This window comes from Diceros bicornis, chromosome 6 (assembly GCF_020826845.1).
Source record: "Diceros bicornis minor isolate mBicDic1 chromosome 6, mDicBic1.mat.cur, whole genome shotgun sequence".
NCBI lineage: Eukaryota > Metazoa > Chordata > Mammalia > Perissodactyla > Rhinocerotidae > Diceros > Diceros bicornis.
Window position 1 is genome coordinate 55,449,040 of NC_080745.1, and position 22,558 is coordinate 55,471,597.

General features: G+C 42.4%; 1 protein-coding gene and 1 pseudogene across 1 annotated transcript; one reads left to right on the forward strand and one right to left on the reverse strand.

Moving 5' to 3' along the window:
- Window positions 1-9,602: 9,602 nt before the first annotated feature.
- On the reverse strand, window positions 9,603-13,408 carry LOC131407605 (DNA-directed RNA polymerase II subunit GRINL1A-like; annotated as a pseudogene).
- Window positions 13,409-18,099: 4,691 nt separating this feature from the next.
- LOC131407228 (interferon-induced protein with tetratricopeptide repeats 2-like) lies at window positions 18,100-20,233 on the forward strand. The gene has a single exon (XM_058543486.1). The coding sequence runs from the start codon at window positions 18,246-18,248 to the stop codon at window positions 19,494-19,496; it is 1,251 nt and encodes a 416-aa protein (XP_058399469.1). The 5' UTR covers window positions 18,100-18,245; the 3' UTR covers window positions 19,497-20,233.
- Window positions 20,234-22,558: the final 2,325 nt, after the last annotated feature.

Genomic DNA, 22,558 nt, shown 5'->3' on the forward strand with positions numbered 1-22,558 from the left:
GCCCACAATGTGCTTGTTTGGGCAAACCCAGAAGAACCTTTCCCTATGAGGTGGTCAGGGAACCGACTCACATCATGACAGGGAGATTTAATGCAGCTTATTTTCTATTGGAACCAAAGATGAAAAAGATCACTGATGGGTGAGTAGAAGCTGGTCTTGGCAAGTGGGAGTCAGTCATCAGAAGCTGGGAATATTCTTGGATATTCACCATTCACATGGTGACCAGGCAGCTGGGGCTTGTCAACTTTGGGGAAGGGTGCTGGTGGCTGAGAAGAAGCTGATCTGAATTTGAAGCTCAGAAGTTGAGTCTTGTCTTCCAGCAATAGTGATACCAAGCAATGGGTTCACTCTGCTCACTGCAATCTGAGTCAACTAATCACAACGAATTAAAGACGGGGAAAGGAAGCTTTAATCTGATCAGCCAGCATAATTGGAAGACAGATGACTAATGTCTCAAAAAACCCTATCTTCAAGAATTACAGAATCTCGAGGTAGTTATATAGGGAAAACGGGCAGTAGGGAGGGGGTTTAGAAATGTCAGCCTTCAGGCATGAAGGACTCCAGGGTCTTTCACTGTTCTTTTCTTCTGTCAGTGAGGATGAATATCTTATAAGTGTGTTTCTGTTACCAGACACATACCCAGGTTCTTTACCCACCACACAAGAGGGGCCAAATGAAATTGGAATGCCAGGCTTATGGCAAAGAAAGAGTTTTTATTTCGGGTGACATCAGCCGGAAGATGAGAGCTTTCAAATTTGTCCTGTTTCCCTGAAAGATGGGAGGGAAGGGGTTTTAAAGGTTGCGAGGGAGAGCATGTGCTGGAGTTTTAAGGAAGGGAAGGGAGCTGGAGCATGTGGCCATGCTGGTTGGCATCTTCCCACCGGCCTTTGTTTGGCCTTGAAAACTGAATTTCTTTTCCTTGACTGGACTTTTCTGGTTAGTTTTCATCTTCAGCCTGTGTTTGGCCTTGTGAAGCTGAATATTGATCTTTGGACTTTGATTTCCTGGGAAAGGTAGAGCTCACTTATGTATTAAGGAGGGACAGAAAGACCTGGTTGATTTGAAACAATAGTTGATTATGCTGAATATGCACAGCTGCAGTTAGCAAAGCTTATCTCCAAGATTTTGCTCTCTTCTTCTAGCCTAGGGAAGATTTTTTTAACCTCTTCATGCTTAGTTTCAATCTCCATTGTCTTATGATTGTTTCTTAATCTTGGGGAATGGGAGCAAAGACCACTCTAGCTACTTTCTGCTGTAAAAAGGCAAAGATCAGGATCAGAGGAATGAAACCATTTTACCTTTATTTTTAAATATTTTGGGGTATCAGGTGGGGAGAGCAAGATATGCTTTGCATGACTAATATTTTATTACTCTGATCATTGGCTTTGGAACAACATTTAAGTTCATATTTTATAATTATATAGATGACCACATATATTAGCAAAATAGACAGCCAAAATTTTAGTATCCCCTCCATAATGAACCTCAATCCTTAGGGAATCTAGGAAAAGAGGCCTGTAAACCAATCAAGGTTAGTAGCCTAGAACCTCAAGTGAAATCTGATGTAGCCAAGTAGCCTGCCGTCTATAGTCCAACAAATAAGGTAAGACCTGGGAGTCATTTATTACTTATCTTTAGAAGACTGTTCTTTGAACAGCAACTTGCAGTCTGTCAGGGGTTCATTTAACCATTCAGAGAAGTCATTGTCTAGAGTATAAAGTCACCCAAGGTTTGGGTGATTCCAGTTGTAATGTTTTTGTATGGCATGATTCATATTCCCCATGGTGTTTTTCATATGGTCCCGTCCAGAAGGGATGTGTCGGGGGAAGAGGGGGAATCTCCCTCTGCCCTTTTCCTTAAGGTTCTTATGGCTGGCCAAATAATTAACAAGACAGGTTAACAGGAGAAAATAATACCAAGTTTAATAACATGTATACATAGGAGAAAGCAGGGACACTGCGTTTCTCAACACAATAGCAGAAATTCTCGTCTTAAATACCATGTTCAACCAAAGACAAGGAGGATGTTGGGGGTGGGGGTGTCAGTTACAGGAGATTATCACTAAAGCACTGTAAACAAGAGTAAGGTTTATTATGTAGTTTTAAGGCCTCACCTTCCACATTGATAAGTCTCTAGAAATGAGGTCATCCCCCCTCTTCCCAATGCAGAGAGGGAGATACCTTTACAAATGGAGACTTCCCTTGTAAATGATTGTCTGGTAACTCCTCGCAGGGCCATCCAGAGCATGTGGCCAGAGAGACAGAACTTCCGATAAGATGGGCTTGTTGGTGCCTTTTCTATTGTAACCTCTATCCTACATTATCTTTATAGCAGTCATGATAATAACTCCTTCCTGAAACAGATCTTTTGTTTTAAATTCTTTAGGCAGTTTGGGAGGGGAAACTCAAATATTCTTCCTGAGTTCTCTGAGTCCTTATTGTCTTCGGCTCGAAGTAATCCGCATACCAGAGTGGTGCTTCCTGGGGTAGCTTGCCCCGAGCACCATCAGATGGAAGTCCAGGATTTCAATAGGACCCAGTCTCTACAACAAAGATGGTGCAGAGAAACATCTGACAGTGTTTAGCTCTTTAATTTGAGTTCCCTCCAGGTCTTTTGGATCATATCTAGAACACAGAAAGGGTCTCCCAAAGTTAGGCCTACATTGTGTAAGCAAGTAACCAGATATATAATAAGAAGCATTTCTAGAGAACAAAAAGAGGAACAAGGTTAACGATTGGAGAAAATTATAAACCAATTTCTGAGCCCAGGGGATGGTCAGTCAAGAAGATCTCTAGATGTCAGGGTTGAAGCATCCCCTGTAGTTTGAAACGTCTCCAATGATGTCACCAGCCATTCAAGTAAACCTTTTGAATGGCTTACATAGCAACAGGCATGAAGATTGCCCAAACATGGGCTATCATAGTGCTCTCTCTTAGTTTTAGATCAAGTTATCCAGCTTCAGTTTGCAGGGCCTCAGGAAAAAGGATGGTTTTAGTTCTCAATGATTCCAAATGAAAAGGACTGAAAATGTTAATTTGGAGATCTGTACCAGATATCTGAGGAAACTAGAATTCAGGATCTAGTCCAGTTTACAAATAGAAAACAAAAACCTCAAAGACAATTAACAGAACCTGAATCCAACATCCATAAATATGTATTATAGTTCCTGTTGAAACATAATTTTTCTTTCTAAAATCATCCTCATTTTTATCAAAGATAACCAAATTAAGACTCACTGGTTTGCAAAATAAGTCTAGTTTTAATAAATTTGGCCCAGTTATTCTGTACAGCAAGAATAGCAACTGATCCTATAGGATCTTTTAAATCTGCTTTGCTGGAACTTTTTATAAGGAATCTCAGATTGAACTTAAAAGGCTTCTCGAGGCCAGGAAAGCCAAGCCAAGGACTTTGTCATCCGACTTTCCTGTAATACCTACAGATTTGGGTGAATTCCTCTCTTTTTTTGAGGTTCCCCAAAATATTGAGGTTCTAAGCACCTGCCAGATAAGTGACCGTCCTTATCCAGAAGGTTGCTGTTTGGAACATTATAAACACGGTACCAGGCAAATATTTTCAAGGGGCTTTATTCCATAAAGTCCAATTTTTGTCTCTCAAAAGCCATCTGGTCATATCTGAGTCCATGCCTGTTTTTCTGAAATATGATATTCCAGTTAAAGTCTTGTTAATATAACCAATGTTTCCAATTAGGTCCTGCTACAAGGAGAACAGATTCTTATTGAACTTACGCAAATAATTATATTGCCATGAAATAAGAACATTCACTTACTAAGAGTTTTCAAATTCCGGAGGGATCAGGTAGGGAGAAAAAGGTAAATGTTTACCTTTTCTGTTTACAAAAGTATAATTTACAAAATTGTTATAAGTCATAGTTAAAGAGAAAAGAGAAAAAGTTTTCCTTAAACCTGAAAAAACAAAACATTAAAACAATCAACAATATTTCAAACAAAAAGTCATAAAAATTATAATCATTCTGGTCAGTTTTCTTAATTTCATGTAAACAACTCTTGAGCTTCTGTTAGCAGTTTCATGAGGCCATCAGTTTTTCCTTTACAGTTCTGTAGTTTTTTTACCCAGCTCAGTTTCATCATCTGAAAGTTTATCAGAAATCTGTATTTTAGAGTAAGTGTCAAAGTCTTTTCCATGACTCTCTCTGAAGATGAAACATATTTGCAAAAACATCAGATTAAAACAACAACCTTCTGCAAATGACAAAACATTAAAAAATGGCAATTGATAAAGACACTTGGCTATTTCTGTAACATATAACACTTTGAGATAATAACTAGAATTATGACTGACAACCAGGACAGATCAGAACTTTTGGGATATTATATATTTTTTTAAAAAACATTTATATTAATAACATTTACCTATATAATATAACCTAGGAAGGCTTATTATAATTTATTTGACAATATTTCCCATGTAATTTCACATACCAATTAAGTCTAATTAGTTTAATGTCTTTTTCTTTATAGAAAGAGAGAATAAATTCTTTGAGAAGTTTTCAAGGCTGATTGAAAATTCTCAAAGTTTCCTTTTTAAGTTAAAAAAAGATTTTAATTTGGGGGGAAATTTGTCAAAAATATCAAAAGGCTTTAAAAAACTTGGTCAAATAGGAAATAATGTCCAGTTATCCCATTCATCAAGGTGACAATAGAAACAGCCAAAAGCAAACAGAGTTAAAACAGTCAAAAAAAAAACCTTACTAGAGACCTCAGTTCTTTTGAGCATAGGAAATTATTTTAACAAACCATAGATGTCCTGTCTTTAAGACTTACTCAAAGGAACTCCTTTTTAACCTCTATATAAAGAGCAGACCAAAAGTTTAAGAAAGTTATCTTTATAAGAGAGAAAGCCAAATCCTAATTTTCCACCAGCTTACTTTAGCCAACTTGACCATGTACAAAACTTCTCAGGGTTTTACTTTCGTAAACCTTTTGTTACTTACTTTTTATGTTCAGAATTTGTCCCATGCTTTCTTCCCTTTTTTCTTTCCTAGTATTTTAGGACAAATTTATCTTTCTTAACAAAACAAACAAAAATATCTCTATTCTTTATACCTTCTTTACTGACAGCATACATTTTGCTTTCCTTGTATACAGACTTTCCAGAAATATCTGCTTTCTCATAGAAAATTTCTCAATATGCAAAAAACATGTTTATCAATAAATTTAAGCATCTTTCAGTTTCTCTGAGATAAGAAACCAAAGGCAGACAAATCTATGCTTAGTAATCAATTTTTAATGTTTTATCTTGTGTGGAATTGAACCAGATACTCAATAAATTTTATCATTTAACTTAATTTAGCAAAACTCTAAAGTTTCAAGTTACCAAAAGATTTTTGAGGCTGTTTTTCAAGTGTATATATCATAATACATAATGATAGCACCCCAAAACTCTTACCCATTTCTATCTATCTAAATTACTTGTTCTCAACAATTATGTTTAGATTATTCACAAAAACTTCATGTGCCATTAAAGCAGTTAGCCATTATCTTAAGTTGTTTTAAGTATATACATCATAACATATAATTATTGTTAAAATGTTACCCAAAAACTTTTTTTTTTTGACGAAGATTGGCCCTGCGCTAGCATCTGTTGCCAATCTTCCTCGTTTTTCTTTTTTCTCCCCAAAGCCCCAGTACATAGTTGTATATCATTGTTGTAGAGTTGTAGCTCTTCTATGCAGGACACCACCACAGCATGGCTTGATGAGCAGTGAGTAGGTCCATGCCCAGTAGGTCCACAAACCCCAGGCTGCTGAGGGAGAACATGTGAACTTAACCAATACGCCAGTGGGCCAACTCCCAAAAAACTTTTATCCTTTTCATATCTATTTAGTTGACTTGTTCCCAATAATTATATTTAGATTGCCTACAAAACCCTCATGAGACTTCAGACAGAAACAGTTATTATTGTTACTATTTTTTCTGACAAATTTTCCAACCGAGATAACATGTTTGTATCATATTCACTGTCGATAACTTGGAAAACATGTTTATTTCAATTAAACCAAGCAACAAACAAGCTTTTCATTTATTAAAGATCATTTTATATCATGTTAACCTGAAAGACATCTGGGTTAGTTTCTGTTATATTTAGAAATAATTTGTAAAAATGTTTATTTAAAGCCAATTAAATAGAGCTCCTTTAGGAATTGTACCATCTGGAGGCAGACAAATACACATAGAGACAGATAAACACAAATAGAGATCTTCAAAATTTTAACCAGATCTCAGGTACAAAACTCAGAAGAACACTTAGAGCCATTGCTCCTTGGCAGATGGACCTGCTCAGATAGCAAAAGATATGTATTCAAGATTCTTTTCTTTTTACTGTCAGGATCATTTTGACAGTGTTTTTGAAGTTACTTTGTCTTTTAGAAGTTTCTGTATATTAATTAAAGATTGCATTCCATAGTGAGAGGTTTTGAATCCTCTCTTTTAAGGGTATCCCCTTAAAGTGGCCTCGTCTGAAACAGAGGTTCTCCAGAAAAGCCATTACAATTCCAAGTTATTCTTTCTATTTACCATGGTAGAAACTATTCCCGTCCTCTAACCCTGCCAAAAATATCATGCAAAAGCAATAAACAAACATACACAGAAAGTTATGATTAACCAAAAGTTGCTTGAGAAGCATAGATTTGGTTTAAAGAAGTACTAATAGCATATGAAATCAGTAAACATATCCTTTTGCAGAAAAGCATTTTTGAATAAGATGTAAATAGCCTTAAACTCCATGAGCCAAGAGCTGCAGTTGTTCTTGAGGACTTGAATTATTTGATTTTTATTTTATATTTTAAAAATTGTTCATTGAGTCAATATCTGTTGAGCACTCATTATGTGCAAGGGCTAGTGTTAAACATTATGAAAGATTAGAAGCTAAGACATTACCTGTGAATCTAGGTAAATCTAGCAAACTATTACAATTAAGAAATGTTTACCAATGCAAGTTTGGGAACTGCCACTCAGAAGACCAACTGCTTAATCCGTATTATGGCCAAAATATAGGACTTGGCATTCAGTAGCCAAATAAATGACGCTATGTTGGGCACTCTTACGTTTCATGGCATATAACTTCAGTGTCCCAAAAAACATATAGTAAACAATCAATAAAATCTTGTCAATTGACTGATTTCCCTGAAATTGTTATACTTGTATTTTGAATAAGAATTCTGGCTAAGTCTTTGTTGTGTATACAGTGAAGTCAGAGGAACCGGTTGCTATTTCTTAAAAATGCCATTGGGGGAAGGCAAGAGCCTGGATGCAACCAGCTAAACCCTCCTATTAATGTAGTATGTGCCCGAAATGCTTAATGTCAGCTTTTTGAAAACAGGGATCACAACTTGTATCAGTCAGGACTCTAACAAGGACACTTAAAAGGATAACTGAAAGTGAGCTGATTTACAAAGGGACTATTTAACAGTTGTGGGGTAGGGGAACCACAAGATAGCACAGTAATCCTGGAATGATAGTAGCCCAGCTCTTAACCATCTCTACACCTCAAGAGATGAGATGGTTACTGGAAAATGGAAGGAGAGAGTCTCATAGAAGCCTCTTTGAAAGAAGCAGTATCCTTCAGTAGAATTACATAGCCTGCAGCCTTCCAGCAGGCCGAGAACCAGAGAATAAACACTCTGTTATCACTGTCTCCCTCCCTTCAATCTTCTGCAGGTGCCCCCCATTGACAAAACACAACCAGTAGCCAGAGGACATAGGACCCTGCTAATGTAATCTATTCGGTATGCCTCCTACTTCACAGGGCAGGGTGGAGAAGGATGGAAAGTGGAGCTAGAGGGGGAAATGCAAGATATTGTTCACATGATCTTTCTACACTCTGCTGTGGCAGAGGGAAGTAGAAGGAAGTCCAGGATTGTGCTTAGGAGTGCAGACTCAGGGGCAGACTGCCTAAATTCAAGCCAACACCTACAATTTGCGAGCCGTGCAAACTTGAGCAAGATTTTTAACTTCTTTATGCCTCAGTTTCCTCATCTGTAAAAGAGGTTTAGTAGTGTCTAGGGCCATTTCAAAGTTCAGATAAGATAATATGTGTAAAGCACTTAGAATAGTGCCTGGCATATAGCACTCAATAAATGTTAATTATTTTTATTATTATTTTTTATGTTTTTCCTTATGGTAAATTCCTTTCTATAAATTTAATTTATTTGCTTATTATTAATGGCTTTTAGTTATTATATACATTCAATATATTTTCCATTTAGGTGTACATACTTCCAACCCTATTTTCCTCTGCATACATAATTTCACAAAAATGGGCTAATACTATACATATTATTTAGTTATCTGCTTTTATTCCCACTTAGTATTGCAACTCTTTCGACGTTTAATGGTTGCATGTATGATTTTCTCATGTAGAAGTATAATAACTTACCTAACAAATCCCCTTTGTTGGATGTTTAGATTATTTCCATTTTTTAAAACCAATATAAGCTACATATCCACGGTCATTTCATTAGGATACAGTCGTAGAAATAAAATTTGTAGGTCTAACATAGGCAATCCTTTAAGGATTGATCTTTTTTGCTCTGATTAATATTTTATTCTTCTTTCAACAGTGTTTAGAGGCATCAACATATTGGACAAAGAAATCTTTGATAGCATAAGAGTTAATTTCTCTGGAGACAACCATGTAATACTTTAAGTGACATGAAAGTGTATATATGTGAGACTGAGGATTCTGCAACGTATATATGTGCCTCTTTTGGGGAAATTTAAAGTGATGTACTGGCAAGACAATTCAATTGTAGCCTTTGAAAATATTAATTCTTCTCCAAAAGTTAATTTCCAGTAAATGAACCTATCATCTGTTAGATCAAAGAACTCAACACAAGTAGAGTGCAACCTTCACCTCCATCCATCATCTTAGACTTTTCTGAGAGCCCAGGCTACTCCAGGACAATTTGGTCACTGAGAAAGATCCTCCACCTTTCCTCTTCTACTAGAAGTACTCCTTATTCCCAACCAGAAGAAAGGTAACACTCTTCCTAAGGAAGACAGAAGGAGGAAACACACAGTTGTTAAGCATTTCCTATGAGCTTCTTCCTAGGTACTTCACATCCAATATTTCAATAACCCCGTGCAAAAATGCATAAAATTCTCTAGACTGCTCCCTTCTTTATCCCAAAAAGCAGGGTACTGTGTTTTCCTAATTCATTTTAGGTGATGCTTGGCACAGCTAAGTATTTCACTGAAAGACATGTAATAAATACTATTTGATAGAGATGAGAATAAGAGAAAAAGTAGTTACCTGCTTTCATTTGGTTTAAAGAAAAAAAGAGAGTGCTCTACTACAAGCAGTACTCAGACCAATGCATGACATAGTATAAAACTTTAATACAATGTGGTTAAACACAATATTCAAATATTAAACTTTTCAAGCATATGAAACTCATCTTCTGACAGATGAACTGGGCACTTTTTTATAGGTTCCTTAGTGTAACTTTATAAAATTCTTGCCCTCAACAGTGTCTGACACTGATCTCGATACTTAAAAAGTCTGATGTAAGATAACCACATCTCAACAGGGAGAGATTTAGAATATTATCCCAATGCCTGTTTTCACAACACATCATCTGAGAACTGATCATGATCTTCATCCCTTACTTCTCAGTATTTCCCCTGAAGTCTCCCCTTCTGGATTACAGCTCTGCATTTTAATATTCAATCTTTCAGCTAATTTTTGTCCCGTGAGCTTGGCTTGCATCTCCTCACAACTGTTTCTGAAGTGCCAAAGATCCTTCCAGGAAAGCAGCTGTGTAGGCATATGGCGAAGTGGTAGAAGTCTAGTTGCTGTGATGTCAAGATGCCTCTTCTCCCTGTGCCCTCCTTCTGAGGAAACAGGAGCTCCTCTTCTTGGATGATGACTAGATGAATTATTTTGTTGGAAAGGTAATACATTTGTTTTAAATTTATGTGGTGGGGGCACTGGGTTTTTGGGTGGAATTCCTAGCGCTTCCATGGATGAGGCTTCTTCTGAGTTCCACTATGAAGGCCTGTCAAGTTACAGTACCCGTGTTTTCTTCTGAGTGGTGTTCACGTTGGTTGCAATTATGGTCCTTTGTACCCTATCAATAGACAGGTTGTCAGAGCTGGAGTATCTTCTGCTTAACTTGAACGTAGATGCTGAGGGAGGTGCCCACTAGCTTCCGATAAGGAGATAAGGAAGATGCCCTGTCTCTGCAGCTGGAAGCCTTGCCTTTGCCCATAGCTACCTCGCCTCTGAAGCCTCCGCGTCCGTTTTGTGGAGATGGACAGTCCCTGCCTGTGTGAGGTTGCTTTAGATGACCTGCTGTATCTACAGAGGAGCAGCCAGGAACTGGTCATGAAATGTCAGTATCAGTGTCAGAATTCTGGGCCTTACCTGTGTCCACATCCACTCCCGCCGTGGCTTTTCGCCTTAGCTTAGTCTGATCTAACGAGATGAAACCGTCTCCTTTTTCTTCGAAGCCCTTCACGTTCTGCAATGGCGGCTTACAGTTTGGCCGGAGTCTAAGATCTTTTTACCCTTGGTGGACAACTTGCAATGAATTTTTCATTGTGCCAAGTCTCTCCTGGCGCTTCAACGCCTCCCACAGCTCCGCCAAACTCCGCTGCCCCGAGGCGGGGGAGCTGGGGCTTGGAGCTGCGGCCACGAGGACATCGGGGGCGAGGTGGGCGGGCGGCGGACACTCGGCCCCTCCACAGCACCGCAGCTCGCACCCATCGCGGAGGTTGAGGACACTGATATGTTACGAAACCACCATCTAGAAAGCCAGTCATGATTTGGACTTCCACCAGAAACCATTCAATTATTGCAGAAGGATTGGATCTTATTTTCGGTACCTACTTTGCAATCTATTAAATATTTGGGAAAGGATTTTTTTTTTTTTTTTTACCAAAAAGTGAGACTAATTCCTAGTTATGAATCTGCAGGTCCAGATTTGTGGTGACAACTGGATGTGATTACAGAGTCACTGAGGTCTTATGGTGTGGGTACATGCACTTAGACTTTGGAGCCAGAAAGATGGGTTTGAATTCTAGTAAGACATTTATTAGTTGTGTGGTCTTAACGCCAATTTCTTCCTCTTTAAAGGATTGCTCAATTATGTCTATGCAAAGGGCACATGGATCTTGGTGACAGTGAACTTTTATCAACTTAATCAGATGGTCACGCCAATTTAGCTGCTGCTTCAGACGTCCTTTTGTTGACGGAGCAAACTGACATTCCCTGGCACATGGTATGCAGCTATGCATCTGGTAAATGCTGTATTATCTATCTGTGTTAGCAAAGACCATCAGAAGCAGTTTGCTTCCAGCTGGCAGGACCAGAAATACACCTTCCCTGTCCTATCTCAGGGATATATAATTCTCCAGTCCTCTGTCACTATTTCCTTTGCAGAGACTGTGATCATTTCTCCATTTCACAAGACATCATGTTGGTCCACTGTGATATTGGTGGTATTATGCTGATTTGGACCTGGTAGGCAGGAAGTTGCAACCATTCTAGACACCTTGGTAAGACACATGGGTATCAGTGGGTGGGAAATAAACCCCTTAAAATTTCAGAAGTCTGCCACCTCAGTGACATGTCTAGGAGGCGAGTGTCTGGGGCATTGTTGACATGTACTTTCCAATGTGAAGCATAAGTTGTGGCATGTGTTCCCTCCTACCATTGAGAAAAAGGCACTGGGCCTAGTGGGCCTCCTTGGAGTTTGGAGACAATACATCCTCATTTGAGTATGCTCCTTTGACCCATTTTCTGAATAACCCTAAAGGCTGCCAGTTTTGAGTGGGCCCAGAGTAAGAGAAAGGTCTGCAATAGGTCTGAGCTGCAGCCAAGCTCCTCTGCTACTTGTGCCATATGACCTAACAGATTTGATGATGCCCAAAGTATCTGTGACAGATAGAGATGCTCTATGGAGCCTTTGTCAGATGAATCACAGAACACACCCTTAGGATCTTGGAGCACAGCTATGCCATGCTCTGCAAATTACTGTTCTCATTTGAGGAACAGTGTCTGGCTTATCCAGGGCTCTAGTAGAAACTGAATGCTTGACCATGAGCCACCAAGTTATATACGACTTGACTACCCATCACGAATTGTGTGTAGTCTAACCCATCAAACTACAAAGTTGGGTGTGCACAGTAGCCCTCCATCATTAAGTAGAAGTGGTATATATGAAATTGAGCCCATGTGGGACCTAAAGGCTCAAGTAAGTCAAACAAGCAAGATTCCCATGACCTGTACTCCTACTATCTTGCCTCTTCTCTTTCAATCCTTACCTGTGTCCTCATGGGGAGTTCTATGTGACTAGTTGACTGAGGAAGAGACGATTTGGGCTAATTTATACGTGGCTCTGCACAACATGGGGGCACCACCCAAAAGTAGACAACTGCAGAGCTCCAGCGCCATTTAGGGGTAGTTCTGAAGGACAGTGGTTTGGGAAGTTCTCTTCCAGTGGAAGAGCTTTGGACAGTTCACCCGGATGTTAACTTTTCCTAGAAGGAGAGATGTCCAGAGTTATGGATCTACATAGATTCATGGCCCCCATAACCTGGAAGCTGAAATTGCTACGTGGCTACTTTGGGCTCCTTATTCTCGTAAAGCAACAGTATCAGAACTTGGGTCAACGACTGCTAGTTTCCTATTTTTTGCCCCTCACATCCACCCTCACCTTCTAACTCAGGTCCAACCAGAGAAAGCCAAATCTGTTCCCCAAACCAATCACATAAGATGTCCCACTCTAGTTAGCCCTCCTCTAGCTTCCCCCGTGCCAACAGCCTCGTCAGCACCCGTGGAGCCTTCCCTTCTCACTAGAAAGCTCTCCCACGCCCTGCCTGCCCGGCGTCTCTGCCAAACGCAAGTGATGGTGGCCGACTCCGCGCTCCACGAGCCCTGAGTCAACAGCCTCTGTCTGTCCGCACTGGGAGTGTGTTTGTTTATCTTACAGAGCCACCTCGCCTCCCTCCCCAGGCGGAAGAGAAGAGGGAGGCAGGCCGGCGAGAGAGCAGGGCTCGGGGAACACGCGCCGGGCTGCGGCTTGGCCCCGGCGGGCGGAGCACGGCCCGCGGCTGGAGCGGCCTCTCCCGTCCGCCGGCGGTGGTTCTCCCGGAGGCGACGCTCCCGCAGGCCGTGGAGGTGCGGGAGCCGCGTTTACGCGGACCCGGGGGGCCGCCCCGGAGTGTGCCCCCCGCCCCCCCGCCCCGCCCGAGTCCTCCTGGCCGCGCCGCCCGCGCAGCGGCGAGTCCTGCCCCAGCCGCGCTGGCGCTGCCCGCGGGGACGCCGCCGGCCCCGCGTCGTCGCCGGGCTCCGGGGAGCGGGGTCTGCGTCCTCCGCCTGAAGCGCGGGGAGCCGGCTTGGCCGCGGAAGCTGCTTCGTGCTTCATCCCCGCCTCCCTGCCCACCGCGCGAGGGTGGAGTGTCCGCCCTCTGGCCTTGCCTTCAGGTTCATTCAGGTTCCTTCCGGCAAACCTCGGAAAAAGATTTCGTCTGTAGATCTGATCTTGAACTTCCCGGAGAAGCTACCAGCGGCCCCTGCCGGCTGTGGCCGTGGCCATGGGGAGGGGCTGGGGTCTCGCGTTAGCGCAAAATCTCTGGCTCTGGGCCGGGTCGGGGCTGCCCGGCGTGGGCGCGGTTCCCTCTGGCCGCCGGGCTCCCCCGCGGCTGCCGACGCTGTGGGCAGGGGGCCCCGCTGGCCTCGCTCCTCACAGGGACCCGCAGGGGCGCAGCCCAGAGGCCCACCTGCTTCCTGCTGCGGGCGGGCCGGGGAGACTGGGGCAGAAGCAGAAGCCGGGGGCCCCGGACCCGGCACGGTTAGGACGTCTGTGCCGCTCTGCCTGGAGGCCTGGCCGGCGCTGGATCCCTCCCAAAGTGGGGCATTCCTGCTCTGATTTGTGCTGGGGGAGAGCTCGCTGTGGGCAGGGGGGACAGGGGTGGTCTTCCGCCCCTGCGGTCCGGGTAGGGGGCTGGCAGGCGTGTTGGCTGTGCTGTGGCCCTCCGCCCTGTCCCCTGACCCTCCCCAGGCCCTGCGTCGCTCCTCTGAGTACTCTTAGTAGCATTAGAGGTGTGAATGGCAGGCTGCTGAGGCTGTGCTGCTTGCAGCTGGCAGAGCCCCTGAGCTCCTCCTCCTGCTCTTGTCAGATCAGCTGCAGGCTGAGGCTTCAGGGTGGTGGGTGCCCTCTGCTCAGAGCTCCCACAACCCGGGAGCAGACATGTGGCCGTTACCTCCTATTCCTGGCCTATCAGTGAGTCCTGGATCTCTCTTTCCATGTGTAACCCACGGACACCATGAATTCAGTCTGCGGGGGGTCCTTGTAGTCAGAGAGTGGCTCCACGTTGGGCTTTAGTTCCTCATATTCATGACCCACAATAATACATGGATCCTTCTCAGTTTGCACTGAAGTGCCTCTCTTGCTGGGATTGAGAATGAGAAATTTCTCAAGCAGATTTTCACATTCCGTTGACATGTAGAAAGGAATGTGATATATTCTGCTCAGTACCCACTCCCGTAGCTCTTGATGGCAGGAAGTGTCCATCGAGCAGTGTATAGAGGACGACTTCGAGACTCCATATATCCACTGGGTCATACTTTGACCCTGGAAGGGTTCCCGGGCCCCGTTGAGAGGGACTGCCACCGAAGGTATCCAGCTTGCTGTGAAAGGTGCATTTGTTGCTGAAGTGTGCAAGCTTGATGCTCATGGCAGCATCCACAAGCAGGTTTTCTGCCTTTAAGTCTCTACTGACAATACACTCTGGTGACAGTTTGCACAGTAGACACTATCTGCTGGCATTTGCCTTCAGCCTCTTGTCTTTCCTACTGCCATGAGCCACTAGGGGCTCAGACAGCTCTCCTCCACTAGCGTCCTCCCTAACATGGCAGAGAGTTTCCTCAGCCTCCGACACTTCAAATATTGAACAACATTTGGGTGATCTAAGGCTTCATGATTCCTGCTGTGGGACAGTCTCTGGAGGCTGGAAGGGTCGAGTCTCATTAATGACCTTCATGGCTCTCACTTTCCCAGTCAGGATGTGCTGGGCCGCCTTCACCGCAGCCGAGTTGCCCTCGCCGATGGTCTCGAGGAGACGTTGTCAGTATGAGCCTCTCCTCAGCAGAGATGGCTGAGAAGCCCGCAGCGTGTTGGATGTCCTGCCGCGCTTGGAGTCAAGGTGCCCTAAGGTCAGCTTACTTTTGGGAAAAGCTGATGAGACCCTTGTTCCAAATCGCCTCGAAAGAAAATCAGTCCAAAATTCACCTGATGAACTGGTCTTTATCGTGGAATCAAAACACAATGCCAGACAAAAAAGAAAAATAAACTGAATAGCTAGTAACAAACTAAAAAAGAAATGAGTAAAAAGAATAAAGGAAAAAGGAAAATGAAGAAAAAAGAAAAAGAGAATAAAGAGAAACATGAGAAAAATAAAGAATAAAAAAAAAAAGAAATGAGAAAAAGAAACAGTAAAGAAAATAACAAACAAAATAGACAAAAATGCAAGGAGGAAACAAGCTAACTGTGGTCCAAGTCCCTCAGGGCTTTGCAGCTTCCTGAGGTGGAAGGACCAATAACCTAGGCCCAGCCGGGGACTCAGTAGGTCCTTGGAGTTCCCAAGCAACAGTTTTGTATGAGATCATAGGAAGAAATGGACCTATCAACAAGGTAAACAGTTGGAACTTCTAGAGGCATCGGGAGCATAAGTCTCACAAGTCTGAGTCCAGGAATCAAGTATCTGGGACCAGCTTCTGATTTACCAGTGGAAATAAAAACCCATAATCACACAGTGAAATTGGATGCCTTTTGAATGGCTGCTCAAAGGGATTTTATGAGTGTATATATTAAATGTCTCTATCCTGCAAATACACAATTGACTATATGTTTTATATATTGGAGATAATTTCAACTGTATTCACTCTCTCTGTTTCTTTTATAAAATGAGAAAGGAGCTAAACAGCTTATGTGCTAAGGGAATCTTCCTGTAGCCTCACTGAGAAGGAAAATAGATCAGATTGGACATGAACTTTTCAAGGGGAGGCTCCTGTCATTACAATGCCAGATACCAAGCCAGGCACTCTCTTGGGCTCCCTGCCCCCGGCCCCCCATGTTATATCAAGAGGCTTAGACAGCCTGGCTCTTCACTGAGACCTGCCCAGGGCTTTGAAAGGACAGAGGGTCCCTTCCCTGACTGGAAACTCCTACCCATTTTCCATCCTATCTTTTGTTTATTCTACTTGAGGTAGTTAAATCTCCATTTGTTTCAAGTAACAGATATGGCCAGGAACTGATTTCAAGTTCCTAGAATGGCTGACAGGACCCGTGGACTATAGCAACCTCAGGAGGACTAGAACAGAAGACTGGAGAGCTTGAGGGATCCAGACTCTGTGTCTTCTCCATGTGCATCTGGGTCACTCACTCCGCAGCATATATTACAGAATATGGTCACCATCAGACCCCCAGCGTGCACAGTACTCTTCATAACATGTGAAAACTGGCTCCAGCTCCCTCACTACCTCTCAGTTCCATTTCCAGCTTTCACTCAAGTTTGGGTGCCCAGCCCTGGTCCAATCAAATTAGGTGGTGGGAGGGGGCTATAAAAAGTGAAAGATAGGGGGCAGGAAGAAAATGTCCAAACACTTTGGACAAGTGTTTCAAAAGTGAGCCTTGCCACATTACATGACTTCAGAGATATCTATTGGTTCTCTATGTCATAATCCATAATATTTAGAATATCAGCTCCTGATAAAAGAGCTAATTCATATATACCATGAAGAAAAATTTTTTAAGTGAGAAAAAGCTACATTTCAGAGTTTCTAACACATAGGCAATGTAGAGAAACAATTTTGGGCAATTAATGATTTTTAACCTACTCATCTCTAAAGTTATTCAAGATAGGCTTTTTGTTTATTTGTCTGTTTGCTGTTTCTATTTGGTTAGTTTTGCTTATTTGTTTATTTATTTATTATTTATTTTGAGGACGAACACTAGAGAGAATGGAAAATCTTCCCAGAAGAGTTGTAGGGGCACCCTAAGGGAAAAAGACCATTTTCCACAAGAAAAGATGCTAGCTGTCTTGTGGGCCTCCTCCTGTAGCCACACTTCTAACCCCCTGTTACGAAAGAAAAGCACAAGAGAGGAAAAATAAAATTTAAAAAGAAAATTAAAGCAACAAATGCAAAATTATTAATAGATCACCTCAACGAGACGTGTTAAAAACAGAAATCACCAGTCTAAGAAGTAGAGGTGGGGAGGAGGGGAGGAAAAAATGATTATATTTTATTCCAAAATAAAAGTTTAAGACACTGCTAACATATATAATAATAATAAAGTTAAGAGGCAGAATAATACAAAAGCAGGGGAAATGAGTAAAAATTAAGAATGGTTGAAATTAAGATTTAAATGGTTAAGATGGAAAAGTTCAGACAAAATGAGAATATAGAATGTCAAAATAATAAAAAGACAAAACAAAACCAAATTGATAGAAAAGTTTGGAAAAACAAAAATAATCAATTAAGAATATATGAAAAGCACAAATAATTAGACAGGACATAGAAAGTAATAAAGAGTTAAACAGACAAATTAAGGAGAACTAAGGAATTAAAAATATAGAAGATAAAATGGAGTTGAATTTCAGAGGGATAACAAGAGATTAAAATCAGAATGGCAAACCATTAAAAGAGTAGAAAATTTTACAACTAAAATTTCAAAATACAGAAGTAATTCTAGGTAAAAATGAAGAACAGAAACAAAAAGCAAGTAAATAGAATTACTGCTTAAACATCACATAAAATCCAACCTCCGCTAAAATCAGTTGCCACAGATTTGGCAGCCCCTGCAGAGGTCATCACAAGGAGAGAGCGAAGGACCAGCGCCACCTCACAAACACCGCCTTATTCAGGAAAACCTAGCCCCAGGCTCAGAGACCTGCCCACTCCTTCTCCCTAACTCTTCTGCTGCCCATAGTTACCCAATGCCTGCTTCCCCCAGCATATAACACACACACCAAGACACAGAAAGAAAAAAAAAGAATTGGTAAATCTGTGCTGTTTCTCAAAATGTCCATCTTTGTGTTTTCCCCTACAGTGAGACCACAAAGAACTCCTTGGAGAGCAGCCTACGGCAACTAAAATGCCATTTCACCTGAAACTTGTTAGAGGGAGAAAATTCCTTGGATGATTTTGAAGACAGAGTGTGTAACCAGATTGAGTTTCAGAACCATGAATTCAAAGCCACAATGTACAACATATTGGCCTACATAAAACACCACAGAGGCCAAAATGAGGCAGCCCTGGAAGGCTTACAACAGGCTGAAGAGTTAATCCAGCAAGAGCATGCTGACCAAGCAGAAATCAGAAGTCTGGTCACCTGGGGAAACTATGCCTGGGTCTACTATCACATGGGCAGACTCGCAGAAGCTCAAATTTATGTAGACAAGGTAAAACAAGTGTGCGAGAAGTTTTCCAGCCACTATAGAATTGAGAGACCTGAAATAGATTGTGAGGAAGGGTGGTCACGGTTCAAGTGTGGAGGAAACCAAAATGAAAGGGCAAAGGCGTGTTTTCAGAAGGCTCTGGAAAAGAACCCAAAGAATCCAGAAGTCATCTGTGGACTGGCAATTGCGAGCTACCGTCTAGATAACCGGCCACCGCCTCAGAATCCCATTGACCCTCTGAGGCAAGCCATTCGGCTGAATCCTGACAACCAATATGTTAAAGTCCTCCTGGCTCTGAAACTTCACAAGATGAGTGAAGAAGGTGAAGGAGAGAGGTTAGTGGAAGAAGCTTTGGAGAAAGCCCCGCATGCAACAGATGTGCTTCGCAGTGCAGCAAAGCTCTATCGAAGCAAAGGTGCCCTGGACAAAGCTATAGAACTGCTTAGAAAGGCTCTAGAACGCATGCCAAACAATGCCCACCTGCATTACCATATTGGGTGCTGCTATAGGGCAAAAGTCCTCCAAATACAGAAGGTAGGAGAGAATGAAACGTATAGGAAAAGAGAGAAGGTACAGGAACTAATAGGACAAGCTGTGGCTCATTTAAAGAGAGCTGATGAGATCAATGGAAATCTCCCCGATGCCTGCTCCTACCTTGCCTGCTTCTATGCACAAGCAGGTCAGTATGAGGAAGCAGAGTATTACTTCCAAAAAGAATTCAGCAAAGAGCTGACTCCTGTAGCCAAACAAGTGCTCCATCTGCGATATGGCAACTTTCAGCGGTACCAAATGAAGTGTGAAGACAAGGCCATCCTCCATTTTATAGAGGGTGTGAAAATAAACCAGGAGTCCAAGGAGAAAGAAAAGATGAAAGACAAGCTGAAAAAAATTGCCCAGGGTAGACTTTCTAGAAATGGAGCAGATTCTGAGGCTTTGTCTCTCTTGGCGTTTCTTCAGGAGGTGAATGGAGAATCGGGGCAAGCAGGTGAAAATTCTGAGGGGGCTTTGGACTCTGGAGGCCTCTTCCCTTCAGCATCTTTAGCTGAGGAATGAGGAACTGGGACATGGTGCCCTCAGGGCTACTGCTGGAAGGGAGCTGAAACCCCGCCAGCAAGTTGGTATTCAAAATATTAACAACTGGGGTGGCATAGGCATGGACTAAGACACTGGCCACCGGACTGGATCAGGGATATGGAGAACATTACCAGGCCAAGTGTGAACACTTGAAGTGCTCAGGGCGTTCTGGGAGAGGCACTAGATTGGGACAGGTCCTGGGGCTTGGTAAGGGGGCTATTTCCCAGTGGACTTCTTGGGACCAGTTTGCACGGGGACATTTGCTTAGTCACCTCCCACGCGTGGGGTTTGTTTCTATGTTGATAGAAAGCAGCCAGATTGCTCACATCGGTAACACTGTGGTCCATTTTTGCAATGTTTTTCCATCCTTAGAGTCATTTTAGATCCTCTACAGTTCGGCCCTGCATAGACACAAATGTCCTGTGTCCATCCAAAGGCTAGGGGACCAAAGCTTAGATAGGACTGGGTGTCCCCTCTCTCTGACTTCTGCCTTCTTCCCCCTCCTCCTCCTCACACAATCCTCAATCTAGACTCCCCTACACAACATGGGTTCAATTGTCTCATTAACTGAGGTGGGAATGTAGTTTGAAAATAAGAGCAGAGAACAGGTCAAATCTGGAAGGAACACAGTTAGGAGAAGCAATGGGGTCCAGCCAACCACAGTACCATTTTTCAGGAGCCACACGGGGAAATTTCACCTCTTCTCTGCCCTCCCTAGAATCGTAATACAAGCAGGTGAAGAACAAAGAAAAGGATTCAAATCTTCCGGGAAACTACAAAATTCATGATAGGCTTGAGGCAAATGGGATTTTCTAGGTAAATACTGCATAGCCTGCAACATCAAGGTCGGTGTGAACCCAAACAGAGTCAGCTGACCCAGCATGACATCAGCAGCCACCCTCTGGGTTGCAAAATGTTTGCCTCTTAGAATTAGCTTAGATTTAAATGGTAGTTACCAGGGCCTGAGGGGTGGGGGAATGGGAGAGATGTTTAAGGGTACAAACTTGCAACTAGGAGATAAATAAGACCTGGAGATCTAATGCACAGTACAGTGATTACAGGCACACTGTTGTATTATAATCATGAAACTTCCTAAGCGATGAGATCTTAATTATTCCCACCACAAAAAAGAGATGAGAAATATACGGCATAATAGAGGTCCTAACTATCGCTACAATGACAATCATATTATAATACATAAACGCATCAAATCAACATGTTGTAACCTTAAAATTACACAATGTTATATGTCAACTATATTTCAATAAATTTAAGTAGACATTAACATTTTATTAAGCAATTAAAACATTGTACTATAAAATTCAAGGTGTTTTTAAATTAAAAATTCCAACTACTATAATGCAGTTTTATGTCATTTTCTGTTTCTATTAAAAAGTGTTGTGTGCGCTTGAGATCATCAGTATGTACAGTATGGATTTCTGAAACAAAGTCATAGATTTCATTAACAAATAACTTAGATGTGATGGACCATAAATGGTGTCCTGGATTTTCTGAAATTTTGTTGTACCTTAAGTCTTCCAGACTCAGCTACTGATGAATGAAATGTTACACTGGGTACGAACTGGCTCTGTATAACCCAGACTGGTCTACCATCATAACCACTGAATAGAACAAACAGTTTTTTCTACAACCTTAAGAGTGCAGGGCTACAGCTTACACCCCGACCTCCACCATCATGCACCCCCATGCACACAAACACCCTGTCGCCACACTGACAGTGGGTGGGCTGCTGCCCTCCTCTGTTAAATCTTGTTAACATCTTGTGCTTCTGGCCACATTCTCTGTCCTCTTCTGACCTCCAAAATGAGAAGTGAGCAAGTGTGGCCGATTCTGTTTTATGCCCCATTCTGGAGGCAATCTGAATGCATGTTGCAGAGTTCTCCCTATTAAGTACAAAAGAGAGACACAAAACCCTGAAGTCACTCTTGTTTCTCAAGAGGGCTCTGGTGGAAAACATAATTCACACCAGTTGCAAAGGTAGACTCGTTGCTTTGGATTGAATTGGACAAGTGTCCATCTCAGAGGAAGGTTTAGCTCACTTTGCCTGAGTAACTTATTATTGGATCTGGTGCCTGGGGAGGAAAACTAGGAATGTTCTGAGTGGAAAATAAGATGGGCAGGTACACTGACCCTGAGAGAGGACCACTGGCACCTGTAGAGGGCTAAAGAAGGTACACCAAGTGTATGTAATCTTGTCCTTGCATGTCATGCCACCCAAACCCTTGCTGGAACAGGACCCTGAAAGGAAAAAGGAGGAAAGGGTAGGGACGAGATGTATGACATATTATACTTGATATTTAATTGAGGACTTAAAGGTAACAAAATTGATTGGAAAACAATAAAGAAAATTATGTATCTAGCTCATGTTTCCTAAAATCTCTCTATCAGGGATAAGAAATGAGCCATATTAATTGGAATGACTGGAATTCCCTGGCTCTTAACCACATCACCCAGTGCGGGACATTTGACTCCCCTCATATCCTCACCCAGGTAAATAACAAGCCCCCAACAGGCATCTCCTAGGTGTCGATGAACAAGTCTGTCAGAATCATCTGATCACATCTGCTGTTGATATTGTTCCAGCACCCACACCCATCAATGTCCTCTGCCCACAAAACTGCTGCAATATATCTCATCATTCTCTGTATTTGATTGCCACCTGGAGAGTACCGACATCCCTGCCAAAGATGCTCTCAAGCATATCAGCGCCCATGAAGGAGGGAGGAGCATTTCTCTCATTCCTGTCAGGGTTCCAATTAGTACTAATTATTTCTCAGCCTCAGCGTCCTCAGTGCAAGATTCACCAGCCTCTGATAGTAGCCCCTTTTCCATAGAGCTCAAACACAGTCCCTGGGGGCAGCCGACCTTGAGCCAGGCTCTACTTTCCTCTTTCCTCTCACCTCATGTCAACTGACTGCACAATCTGCATCCAGTGGACCAGAAGCATGGAAGTGTTAGAATCCTGAAGGTAAACACAAATAAGACTGTGCTAGGATCCTTACCACGTGCACCACCAAACC